The 12,559-nt window shown below is 38.0% G+C and overlaps 2 protein-coding genes and 1 long non-coding RNA gene across 3 annotated transcripts; 1 reads left to right on the forward strand and 2 right to left on the reverse strand.

The window, feature by feature from the left end:
• The first annotated feature begins 171 nt into the window (after positions 1-171).
• Positions 172-2,580, forward strand: LOC134332458 (uncharacterized). Its single transcript, XM_063014114.1, has 4 exons — positions 172-369; positions 478-713; positions 988-1,172; positions 1,793-2,580. Exons 2-4 carry the CDS (start codon positions 558-560, stop codon positions 2,559-2,561), a joined length of 1,110 nt encoding a protein of 369 aa, XP_062870184.1. The 5' UTR covers positions 172-369; positions 478-557; the 3' UTR covers positions 2,562-2,580.
• Positions 2,552-6,764, reverse strand: LOC134332457 (G2/M phase-specific E3 ubiquitin-protein ligase-like). The gene is made up of 7 exons (XM_063014113.1): positions 6,712-6,764; positions 6,018-6,598; positions 5,513-5,823; positions 5,243-5,421; positions 4,986-5,158; positions 4,695-4,909; positions 2,552-3,681 (listed from the first exon to the last, which is right to left on the reverse strand). The coding sequence occupies exons 2-7, from the start codon at positions 6,593-6,595 to the stop codon at positions 3,437-3,439; spliced, it is 1,701 nt and encodes a 566-aa protein (XP_062870183.1). The 5' UTR covers positions 6,596-6,598; positions 6,712-6,764; the 3' UTR covers positions 2,552-3,436.
• Positions 6,765-7,158: 394 nt separating this feature from the next.
• On the reverse strand, positions 7,159-7,542 carry LOC134332338 (uncharacterized). Its single transcript, XR_010015240.1, has 3 exons — positions 7,454-7,542; positions 7,282-7,359; positions 7,159-7,207 (listed from the first exon to the last, which is right to left on the reverse strand). It is a non-coding gene; the product is annotated as an uncharacterized LOC134332338 (long non-coding RNA).
• Between the last annotated feature and the right edge of the window lie 5,017 nt (positions 7,543-12,559).

A 12,559-nucleotide genomic window follows, 5' to 3' on the forward strand; every position in this document is an offset into this window, starting at 1 on the left:
TAGTCAAAATTACATTTTCAGATATCAGAACCATACAAATTACGTGCATTAGGGCCCCTTTGTGATGCCACTGAGCCGTCCAAACTGCTGCCTGCTGATTTTTGACCGTGGCGAAAATGGCGCTGGCCGTTCTTGAAAAAATTGTCAGAAAATGTCACAATCTTGAAAGAGCTCAACAGTATGGATTATGCGGAGAACGCGAACTTCGTTCACTTGAAGACTGCTCAAGAAATTTACAAAGAATTTCGGATTTACTCTCTCCCGAGACACATAATGAACTTAAAAACGGTTTAGAAGAGCTTAAAGCAATACTGTCTACTCATTCCCACGCTGAAAATGGAGCATTTTCTGCAACTCGGACCAGTTCAGGTAAGAAGCTCATCTTTAATTTACTTTTAAATTAAATAGAATTCTCAGCACAAATAAAGACGTATAAAATAAACAATACATGCATTTTTTAATATGCTTCTATTTCAGGTGGTCGAGGTAGACCATCCGTTCGTATTACAAGAGAACAGATCGACTTTCTTTTGACCCAAGGACACACGGTCAAGAAGATGGCAAAAATGTTAGGATGCTCAACATCATTTCTTTACAAGAAATCCAAAGCGCTTGGTGTACCAGTAAGGAGAAGGTTGGCTGAAGTGACTGATGAAGACCTTGAAATGCATATCAGACAACTTCAAGCCCTGTATCCAAATTCTGGGAACGAGGTATGGCATTAAAAAGTATTCCTTCAGGACAAATAGGTTATATTCAGCAGTAGTGGTGCAGACTGATAATTATTTGGCAGTTTTATTTATTTTTCACAAATAATAAAGTTTTTAAACTGTTAAAATGTTTACCTTATATGAAAGTTTGCTCCTTATTTTATGACCAGATGTCAAATCTGAAGCCTAGTTTTAATAAAATTTTATTACATTAAAAATATACAATAGTTCTGTAGTAGTTTAAAACACTAAGGCCACATATCTTTCATTCAACCAGATGATGAGAGGCATGTTGCATGCACGAGGACTACTGGTTCCACGGCGTAAGGTGCGTGAGATGATGGTTCGAATAAACCCTATGGCAACTGCAAGGAGGTGGAGCAGTGCAGTGTCTCGACGGGTCTATCATGTTCCATACCCCAACAGTTTATGGCATATTGATGGTAACATGCGTCTCATACGGTAGGTCACACTTTCATTCAGCTTTTGTGTACTAGTAACCTACCATAGCCTTTATAACTCTGCTTTGTTTGCAGATAAATGAATAGCTAAGCAATTGAGACCATACACCTTCATTTTAAGCCAATACCAGTCTAACTTGTACCTTATTAACCTAAATCAAAAATTACATTGTGATGGTATGCATAGTATAGAAAAAAACGCTTGGGATGCAGCATATGGTCACTGTCCAATTAAAAACAAGTATCTCCAAAATGGCAACTTTACAGGTGAGGACAAAAACGAACCAGACGTCTTTCCAAGTTGTTTTGAGATGTTTTTGTTCGTCCATTCATCATGAAGTTTTCACACAATGTAAACAGCAGATGCTGAGTTAAAATGAAGCATAAAAATCAAACTCGCCAAAAATGGACATACATGGTTTTTCATTGGACAGCAACGATATGTTTTCAATGTATGGGTTCTGCAATAAAACTTTGATACAATTATTAGTTTAAAAAAAGTTTTAAAAATTTTATATGAATTTGAACTGTATTTTAGAGTACATTTTGGTGAACTTAATTCACTATGCACATTTGCATACATTATTTATTATAAATTAACTTTTTCGTATTCCCTTTTAGATGGGGCTTTGTGGTCCATGGTGGCATCGATGGATGTTCCCGCTTGATTACTTACTTGAACTGTAGCACAGACAATCGTGCCTCAACAGTGCTGTTTCATTTTCTCAAAGCGACAGGCCTCTATGGATTACCATCTAGAGTGAGATCAGACCATGGTGGCGAGAACCTGCAGGTGGCCCTGTTAATGAACCTTGTACAGGGAATTGAACGTCGGAGTCACATTACAGGGGAGTCGATCCACAATCAGAGAATAGAGCGTCTTTGGAGGGATGTGTTTTTGCATGTTCTGGAACCATTTTATTGCATGTTCTACACTCTTGAAGATTCAACCCTATTGGATCCCGGTGACCAAATGCACAAACTTGCACTTCACATAGTTTTTCTTCCTGAGATTCAAAACAGACTAGAACAATTCAGAAAGGCCTGGAACCACCATGCTTTGCGTACAGAAAACAACAGAACACCAACACAAATCTGGACAGAAGGGATGTTGGCAAACATCGGTGTCAACAGCACAGCAACAAACAATGTGTTTGGTGAAAATCCCTACACAGCAGAGAATCTGGAAGCACTTCTGGAACAGCATGGCCTTGAGCCACTACCAACAACTGATGCTGAGCAGGTCCCTAGTGTAATTGTAGAACCACCTCAAATCAGTCTTAATCAGCAGCAACTTGAGTCAATTAATCTTGCAGTCAATCACATTTCAGATCTGAAAATGAAGTACCAGGCTTGTTGTGCAGAAATTGCAAATGCTTTATTGACTTAACTACATTTTTTAAGAATGTCTGACAAAAAGAAAATAAACATCTGTCAAAGAACACTTGGCTAAATGCATGGTTGTAAAGTAACATTTTCACTACAATTAAAACTTTCAGAATTAATGTCTGCAACAATATAAAAACCAATTAGGTAAATATAGAAATAGTTTATAAGGAATGTTAATTCTTAAGGAGAAATGGCATAATTTAAATATGTATATTTAAATTTAAATTCTGATTCTCAGCTCTGCCTAGCCGGTGTGTGTGGGTAATAAGATGCATGCGGCTTGCTGCCCAAGTGTCGGAGGGGGCGTGGGTTAGCTTTGGTCTCCTTGGTTAGAGCAGGGATCAGCATAGGCAGAGAGGAAGCATGATGCAATTGGACTAAACCTTAAGGAAAAATTCCAGCCAAAATTGAATGTACATGAATGTCCTTTCTGTGTGGAGTTTGCATGTTCTCTCTGTGTCTGCGTGGGTTTACTCCGGGTGCTCCGGTTTTCCTCCCACACTCCAAAAACATGCAAGTGAGGTGATTTGGAGACACTAAATTGTCTGTGACTGAGTTTGATATAACCTTGTGAACGTAACCAAAGAGTGTAAAACATGATGTTAAAATCCTAATAAACAAACATATTCACAGAATTCTAGAACTAATAAATGAAATATATGGCAATTGACAAACCTTTGAACAGTACTGCATTTAAGTATTTATTTTATTATTTTTATTATTTTATTATATTTATTTCAATCTTGCTTTCAATTTGAGCTTAGCCATATAAAACCTTTACAGTGTGTTTAAGAGCACTCTTAAAAACAAATTCAAAACTTCCCAACAATTTTATTTTGAAAGAACTGTGAATTAACTGGTACACTTACTGGCTGCTTATGCAACACCAAAAGTAGGGGCCTGCAGAACACCCTCTTTCATATACTTTGTGAAAGATTCATAGTCTGTGTGTACTGGAAGACGGAGTACTATAAGGCAAGTGTTTGCTTCTGGAAAGATTTTGTTGGCCTCATGGAGGAACTCAATTTGTGGACGATGGGGAAATCCTAGTGGAGGCACCGTGGATGCTCCAGAGGCAAACTCCAGTATCATTTCAAGTGTAATGGGACTGCATTCTCCTTCTGAAAGGTAAAATACAGAAATGGTGACCTTGGATATAATGCATACATTGCTCCTATGGGGGGAAAAACTGCAGTGCTCTTAAATAAAGACATCCAAAACATGGAAAAAACATTTTGATACGTTCCACTGAGAGCTGAAGACAAATGTCTTTTTGTCCCTTTTCCAGTTTGGTTAGGTTAATCTTGATAGACTGGTTATGACAATACATTTGATGATCATGACAAATACGTTATTTTTTCAAAAGAATGAACCATTGCATTAAACTAATAATAAGAAGAGAAAAAAAATCAGAATTTCTATTTGTGCTTGTCAAAACAATTCAGCCAGTTTCTACCAAAAAAAAAAAGGTTCCCATGTAGATGCCCTATTTTCAGCTGTAATGTGGCAGTATGAATCCTCTATTCCCATCTAAAGCAGTAAGGAAAATATTACTGTTACCATCTTACCATTTCATCTTTGGCGTCCCTTAAAATTAAGTATGCACATCCACTACCGGAGACACACTTGAGCAAATAATAAATAACTGCTAATTATAGAGTGAAATAACATATTGGAAACAACAAAAACAGTATATGATGTGCATATTTTATGTTATGTTAATCAGCAAATTAAAAGAAACATTACACTAACATTTGCAAAATGTACCATATTTTAGCATGTTCACTGTAAAGGGTGTGTTAAAGAATGCATTTATGCAACAGAATTCACCAATATATAATTGCTGTCCAAAGAAAGACAAGAATCTCCATAATGGCAACTTTAAAAAAAATAAAGTTTATTTCCAGGCAAGTTAATGTAAAGATATTTTATTCCTAGCAATTTTTAGCATTTATTTTGGTCCATTCATTATGAAATGTTTACGCAATGTAAAGGCCAGCTGCTAAACTTAAATGATGTCAAAAATGAAAACTGGGAAAAAAATGGAGATGTGTTTTTTGGACAGTGATGATGTATTGGCTATCACAGAACAAATTGAAACCAATTGTGCTGCTAATATCACAATAAAATATACCTTCAATATCGATCAACCAGTCTCTCCAAAAGCATATTGTTTGATTTTCTCTAGCCCTTCTGTTGCTGCCTTGCATGGAAAAACGAACTTCAAAAAGGGTGCACATGTCCCGTGCTAGGAGTGGTCTCTCCTCACTGACAAACAAATCATAAAACAGTCCAGAGTTTTTCTGCAGCTCCTCCAGCAAGCCAAGAGTCCTTAAACCCTCTGCAAACCTGTACAAAATGGAGAATAAGGTCTTTTAGACATGTAATATGGGATTTATCATAGAACAAAGAGGAAATGGCTTACTGTTCCAACGCAGTGCGTACTCTTCCGTTTACAAAGAAATCTGCAGCAGACTGCACAAGTGAATCCTTCTCCTCCAGGTTAGATACATGTCTTAATGCACCGACAATGCTCAGGCTGTCTGCTGCCTCCATAATTGCTTCATTTGCCTCCCTGACTGTTTTTGCATCCTGTATCTAAAAAAAAAGCATTATGCAAATTATGCAAGACTGGCAGTAAACTGTGTGATCAATGTCCAAAACTTTTGGATTGCTACTAACTTTGATCAGCTGCTCCCTGAACGAATGGTTACAAACTTCCTCTACCAGGGTGGGATGTAACGGTATGCCACAAATCTGCTGATAAAGCCTCTCTGAGAAAAAGTGTGGGCCAATGCCTCCATGCACTAAACAAACGGATATCATTTTTCCTATCCATGTGTATAGTTTAGACTCCAGTGCTTAAAAAAATAAGAATAATTAGTTAAAGCCCTAATATGGTTAAATTTCCCATCCTTCAGAATGCAAAAAAACAGTTTCCTTAACACTGACCTTTAGTGTCTAAAGCCAAACGTCGGTCCTCCTCATGCCCCTCAAAGATATTTGACTGAAGTATGGCCCTCATTAACAGCCTCAAGTACTCTCGTGTTGGACCTCCTTCATCAACTGCACCTTCAGATTTCTCATCCTCATCCACAAAAACAACATCCAGTTTTGCTGCTGGGTTAAACCGTCGTCTTTTAAATGCATGCAGGCTAGATTCTAAAATCCTGTCCCTGCATACATTTATTTGGTTGCTTGTTGGACAGGCACTCATATCAACTTTGCTAGCCAGTTTTTTTAATATAGTCTGTAGATCAGTCCTGTAGCAAAGGAAATTGCAGAAATTAGAAATATGTTCATATAAAAATTTTTTTTGTTTTAGAAGGTAATGATAATACTGGATAGATTTAAATGTGACAGTAATATTAGAGCCCAATTATAGTCCTCCATGTAGGAATATATAAAATACTGACGATACATTATTTGTGTCAACAGTTTAAAAATTTGGACTTACTCATCCAAACACAAATCCAGTGGATGTAGCGGAGACTGGGGTGGAGATACAGAAAGTTGCCCTTCTTGGTCTTCAAGTATGATTACAGGTGGCTCAATGGATGGATAAGCTGGTGTCTGGTCCTCAATGGTAATCACTTGTGGAGCCTGGTTAGAGTGGGGGGGCAGCAGTGCTTGGTCAGAGGGTGGGGCCAGCAGCCCTGAGGCTGTGACCAGTGACAATTGAGAGGACGGCAGGGTTGGCGGTACCTGAGTGGAGGGCTGGTTCGCTGGTGCCTGGGAGGAGAGCCAAGTTGATGGTACTTGGGCAGAGGGCATGGTCGACAGCGCCTGGGCAGATGTTAGGGCCAGCGGTGCCTGGGCGAAGAGTAAGGACGGCTGTGCTTGGTCAGAGTGCATGGACTGCAGCCCTTGGTTGGAGGGTAGGGACAGCAGTGCTGGGGTAGATGGCAGGGTCTGTGGCGACTGGACAGAGGACAAGGTCTGTGGCGACTGGACGGAGGGCAGGGACGGCAGGGACGGGGCAGAGTGCAGAGTCTGAGGCGTCTGAGTGGAGAGCAGTGGCTGGTCAGTGATCATTTCCTAAAAAGAGAAATTATATAAACAAAACATTGTCATAGCAAATAACATTTCTGATTAAAATGAGACATGACATATTCTGGTTTGAGACTTTTAAATAACTTATATAACTTCACCTGAACATTCAGAGTTGAAATCCAAAGAACATACAGAGTTGCAGATGTTTTTATGCCATGATCCATAAGTGATCCTGATAAGGTACTCTCAATTGGTGTGGACGATGTTGCTTCTTGCACACTGAAAATTTCACTGGCCATTTCATCTTGTCCAACAAAGTCAAACAAGACCTAAAATAATAAGTGAAATGCAATTTCAGTCACATGAAGTTAAATTAATAATACATTCTCTGACTGAACATAGTACCTGAATTGGGTCAGACACAATGAATTTTCTCATGCTGATAAATCCATTTGGATATTTAAACTTCAACAACAGTCCACTTGAAGGTTCCTCATGTCCTGCCATTCGCTGACGTCTTTCCTCAATTGCCTAAAACATGTGCACTAAATAAACCTTCAGATTATTAATCTAACACTGTTATTCTAAGACTGTATTAGTTCTAACCTTTTTACGTCTTTCCTCCCAGGCCTTGTAACACTGTTTTCTCCTTTCCTGTTACAGTAAAAATTAAATTTTTCTTTGAAGAATAAAAACAAGAAAAAGATCAGTAAAAAATGTAAACCTACCTTTTCTTGGTCTGCTAACAAAGATTCATTATACTCTTGGTCTTGCTGGGAACGTAGAGATTGCCACTCTTGAAGTGTCTATTGTAAATCCAACACAGCATTTATTATATGCAGTATCACAAATAACAAGAGATAAAACTAAAATGCATATATTAGTCTCAAAAAGGTTGACCTGCTCTACCACCAAATGTTGGATATTGGTGCTCTCAGCCGCTGGAGAGCTCTCGTCTAGTGTTGGTGCAGAGGAGGGTTCTGGAAATGAACTCCTGGACATTGCTGAGGTGGATGAGGTTTCCTAGGTTGGGCCGAGATATATTTTAACTATAATGGCACACATTACTTAGCATATATTATACGACATGCAGCAATTTCCTGTGTACAAAACATTCATACCTGCAATACATCTGCCAGTGGTAAAATGTAGAGTCTGCTTTTGCCAACCCTTTCCTTCAGCTCCCTCACAGAATTCACTTGTAATTTTTTTACCTTTCGTCCCTTGCCAGCCCTTGCCAGTTCAAAGCCAACCAAATTTAAACTGATGTGTGGGTAGCTTTGGCAAACAAAGTTATTCAGTTCAGATAAGCTCCAATTCAAGTTAATTTTTGAGCTTCTGTTTCCTGTCCCCTCATACACCGGCTTGCCTGAAAATGGACACATTGACAAAACAATAAAAACACACAGTAACACAAAGAACCTTTAACTGAATTTAAGCCACAAACCATCAGCCAACCAAAGAATTTTATAATAATATAGTTTTAAATAATACAGCAATACATGAAAAGGTGTTGCCAAATTCATGAATTCTTGTTCTCTATATTTAATTACTTAATGTCTTTAATGATTAATACATGACTAACATTAGCTTATTTAATTGATTCTCAAAAGTCGTAATTTATGGTGTTTAACCTATGTTTCGGTGGCAATGTTCATGAAAAATGTACATACCAAGCAAAGGACTAGCTATACAGTCTTAAAAAATACTGAAGCACATTTAATATACACTTAAGAATTCCAATGTATGTGTTAGTGCGAACGTGCTGCTTTATAGCTAACTAGCTCGCAGTACATTATAAAGTTATGCCTACCTAAACCATGGTTCCTAAGTCTCAGTACTTCAGAAGGAGAAGGTAGAACATCAATATCTGGGCCAGGGAGTAAGAAAATATTTGTCTGCCATACAGGGCTTGGCCGCCTCCCAACTGAACCTGTAACGAACACAACGGGATTATGCACTAGCTGCAAGCTGATACACTAAGTTTACGTTGCCTATATAGTTTAATGTTCGCTATGAAAGTTGTAAAAATCGACTAGCTAAGTCCCCAGAAGCTAACATAGTCTAGCTAGAAAGCTACAGTAACATGGACCGTAATAGCAGCCACTTGCCTTGACCTCGCTGTACTTGACGTCGAAAAAGTCTTCTCGTTGCAGACAATAAATCGTTCGTGTTGCTTAATTCCTGTCGAGCACGAGCTGCAGCACTAAAAATCGTGTTAAAAACACGAGAATGTGAGTTCGACTGGCCCGACATCGCATACAGACCATTGATTAGCAAATGAAAATACCAAAATGCTTAATAAACTTCGCGCTAAAATGCTACGTAAATCTGGGACGTTTCGACTAGACAAAATGATCATTCAAGATATCTACAAACACATTCTGACTATTCAGAATGATAATTCAAGATATCCGATATTCAAAAGCCGTCTAGATGAGAAAATGTTCGAGATATCTTTAATTTATTTAAAGATATCTTAAAAGGACTTTTGACTAGTCAGAAACACAGTTCTTGATATCTCTAACTTAGTTTTGCCTAGTCATTATTTGCTTTCAAGATATCTGCATTTTAATTTGCACTAATCGGATCTTAGTTTTAGATATCTTAAAATACATTTTAGATATCTTAAATAAATGGGCCCATTTAAGATATCTTTAATTGCAATTATGACTAATCAGAACTAAAATCGAGATATCTGTAATTTACTTTATGACTAGTCATAATTTAATTGTAGATATCTGAAATGTACGTTTGAGATAGTCAGTAATTAATAGCAGATATCCTGAACTGGAGCCTCCATACAACTCAACGGTAAATCTTACGTCATTTATACTAGTCAGAATGCAATTAGAGATATCTCAAATTGGTATTTCACCTAGTCGGAATATAATTAGAGATATCTTAATTAAGTAATATGTCTAGTCAAAAACGAATTACAGATATCTGTAATGTAAAGGTGGTGAAGCCAATTTTATGTTAAAACGGCCTGCCATACTCCCACAGGTTCAGCTCCCCATTACAGGTAAGTATTTTTATGTTTCCTTTACACAATACTACAAAGATATTTAAAACTAAGATCCGATTAGTGCAAATTAAAATGCAGATATCTTGGAAGCAAATAATGACTAGGCAAAACTAAGTTAGAGATATCCAGAACTGTATTTCTGACTAGGCAAAAGACCTTTTAAGATATCTTCAACTAAATTAAAGATATCTTGAACATTTTCTCATCTAGACGGCTTTTGTATATTGGATATCTTGAATGATCATTCTGAATAGTCAGAACGTCACAGATTTATGTAGCATTTTAGCGCCATGTTTAGGAAGCATTTTGGTATTGTTTGCATTTGTTAATCAGTGGTCTGCATGCGATGTCAGGCCAGTCGAACTCACATTTTTAGATTTTTAGTGCTGCAGCTCGTGCTCGACAGGAATTAAAAATGGTTTTACATCAATAAAAGAATTCACACACGGTTTTTAAAAGATTTATTCATGAGCACTGTACAATTATTACATATTTATTAATCTTCACTATAAATAAATATATATAATGCATGTAAAAAAAGTTTGTAGTAGGTGAGAGAAATGAATGTGTGGTTCGTCAAAAGTGAATACATCAGATCAGACTTTAATAGATTTATTTATCTCCATTATTAAATAATAACAAATGTATTAATCTTCATTTAAAATTAATATAAAATAAATACAAAAAAGTAATTTAAAAATATAAGGTTTGTAGGATGTAAGGGACATTAATATGATTACATAAAAATTGTTTAACATAAATTATACAAAACTTTAATACATTTATTTATTTGCACAATATTATTAATTAAAATCATTACATATATAAAATTGATTTCTAAAATTAAGGTTTGTAAGATGTGAAGGACATTAATATGTGTTCAGTGGTTAAGGTACTGGACTAGTAAACACAAGGTTGCCGATTCAAGCCCCGCCACCACCAAGTTGCCACTGTTGGGTCCCTGAGCAAGGCCCTTAACCCTCAATTACTCATTGTGTAAGTCGCTTTGTATAAGAGTGTCTGGTAAATGTAAATATACACTTATTATGGATTTACTGATCCTAATTATAAATTAAAATAAAATTAAAATAAAAAAAGCAGTTTCTATAAAACAATGTTTGTAGGATGTGAGAGATATTAATATGTGTTTATAAAAATAGTTTGACATTAATTCATCAAACCAAATCAGACTTTAATAGATTTATTTATCTTTAATATACATTTATTATAAAATAAATAACAATATAAAAACAAGGTTTATAGTAGATGAAAAACATTGATGTGTTTGTATAAAAATAGTTTGACATTAATTCATCAATACATTACAAGACTGGAATGGATTTATTTCTCTGTAGTAAGTGCAGAGTAAATGTTTTCTACGTTTCTCTCTTAGTTTTATGACGCTCCCTAACGCGTTAGCTGAAGTGGGAGCCTGATCAGCGGTTTCATTTTATTGTTTCTTTAAATAAATATATGTAATCTTAAAATTATTATCAAATAGTTTTTGTAATATGTAGCCTTAAACTAACTTTGCCGCAGTCCCAATCCCAAAATTCCACAGGCAACAGTTTGGACGGCTCAGTGGCATCACAAAGGGGCCTAATGCACGTAATTTCTATAATCCAGATATCTGAAAATGTCATTTTGACTAGTCATAATTACGTTAGAGATATCTTAAATTATAATTGCGGATGTGTGACCCTTCAGATGACGAATCCAGTGACGTCATTCGAGATATCTTGAAAGCCGTTCTGACCCGTCAAAATGTAATTGAAGATATCTTGAATTGTTCTTTTACTAGTCAGATTGTAAATGCAGATATCTTGAATCGCCATTCCGGATAGTCAAAATTTAACTCATATTTAGATATCCAGAATTTAATTACAGATAATCAAACGAAAGCCATTTTATGTTAAAACGGCCTGCCATAGAGATGGAGCTTGTTTGTTCCTATGCTGGTGTAAGACCCGTTATATTTTTGATAGGTGAGACTTTACCAGCCTAACCCTGTTACTGAGGATACACAGAAATGATGCTGTACTGAACTGATGAGAGTTACAGGGTGTTCGGTGTGTAGAGCTTAAATCCACATGAGCTGCTGATATGCTGCTGCACGGCTGGTGAGCTGTGTGTGTGTCTGCTTCATCATTCATCTATCAGCTTCTGTTGGAAATGATCTTCCTCCTTCTGTTAAACAACTAACTCAGTAACAACTAACACCCCCCCCCCCCCCCCCCCCCCACCACACACACACACACACACACACACACACTGTGTGTTTGGTTATGAATCCCGGTATTAGAGTGACGTGTAGAGTGACGTGGTACCTACAGGTGGATGAAACCTTTATGACGTAGTAAGGACTCCACTCCACACCGGGTATAAATAGCGGGGAGAGCCGGATCCTCCATCAGTCTTCACTGACAGAGATACAGGACACACACGCGGCGGTTACTCTCTCACACTCACCGTGTTTAGCATGGCGTTCCGGGGCTTTATATCGGGGGGCGGACTGCGCTCAGCGGGTGTCGCGGTCGGCGTTACAGCTGCTGCTGCGGCCGGCTGTTATCTACTCTACCAAAAATGGCGTAAAGCGCGCAAGAGCACCAGAGGTGTCGCGGAGGCGGCGGAGGCGGAGGAACACATTCCTGAGGGCGCGAGCAAGGTGGAACAGACACAGGTAGAAACCGTGTCTGAGGGCGCGAGTAAAGTGGAACAGACACAGGTAGGAACCGTGTCTGAGGGCGCGAGCAAGGTGGAACAGACACAGGTAGGAACCGTGTCTGAGGGCGCGAGCAAACTGGAACAGACACAGGTAGGAACCGTGTCTGAGGGCGCGAGCAAGGTGGAACAGACACAGGTAGGAACCGTGTCTGAGGGCGCGAGCAAGGTGGAACAGACACAGGTAGGAACCGTGTCTGAGGGCGCGAGCAAAGTGGAACAGACACAGGTAGGAACCGTGTCTGAGGGCGCGAGCA

Source organism: Trichomycterus rosablanca, chromosome 18 (genome assembly GCF_030014385.1).
Source record: "Trichomycterus rosablanca isolate fTriRos1 chromosome 18, fTriRos1.hap1, whole genome shotgun sequence".
In the NCBI taxonomy this organism is placed as follows: Eukaryota; Metazoa; Chordata; class Actinopteri; order Siluriformes; family Trichomycteridae; genus Trichomycterus; species Trichomycterus rosablanca.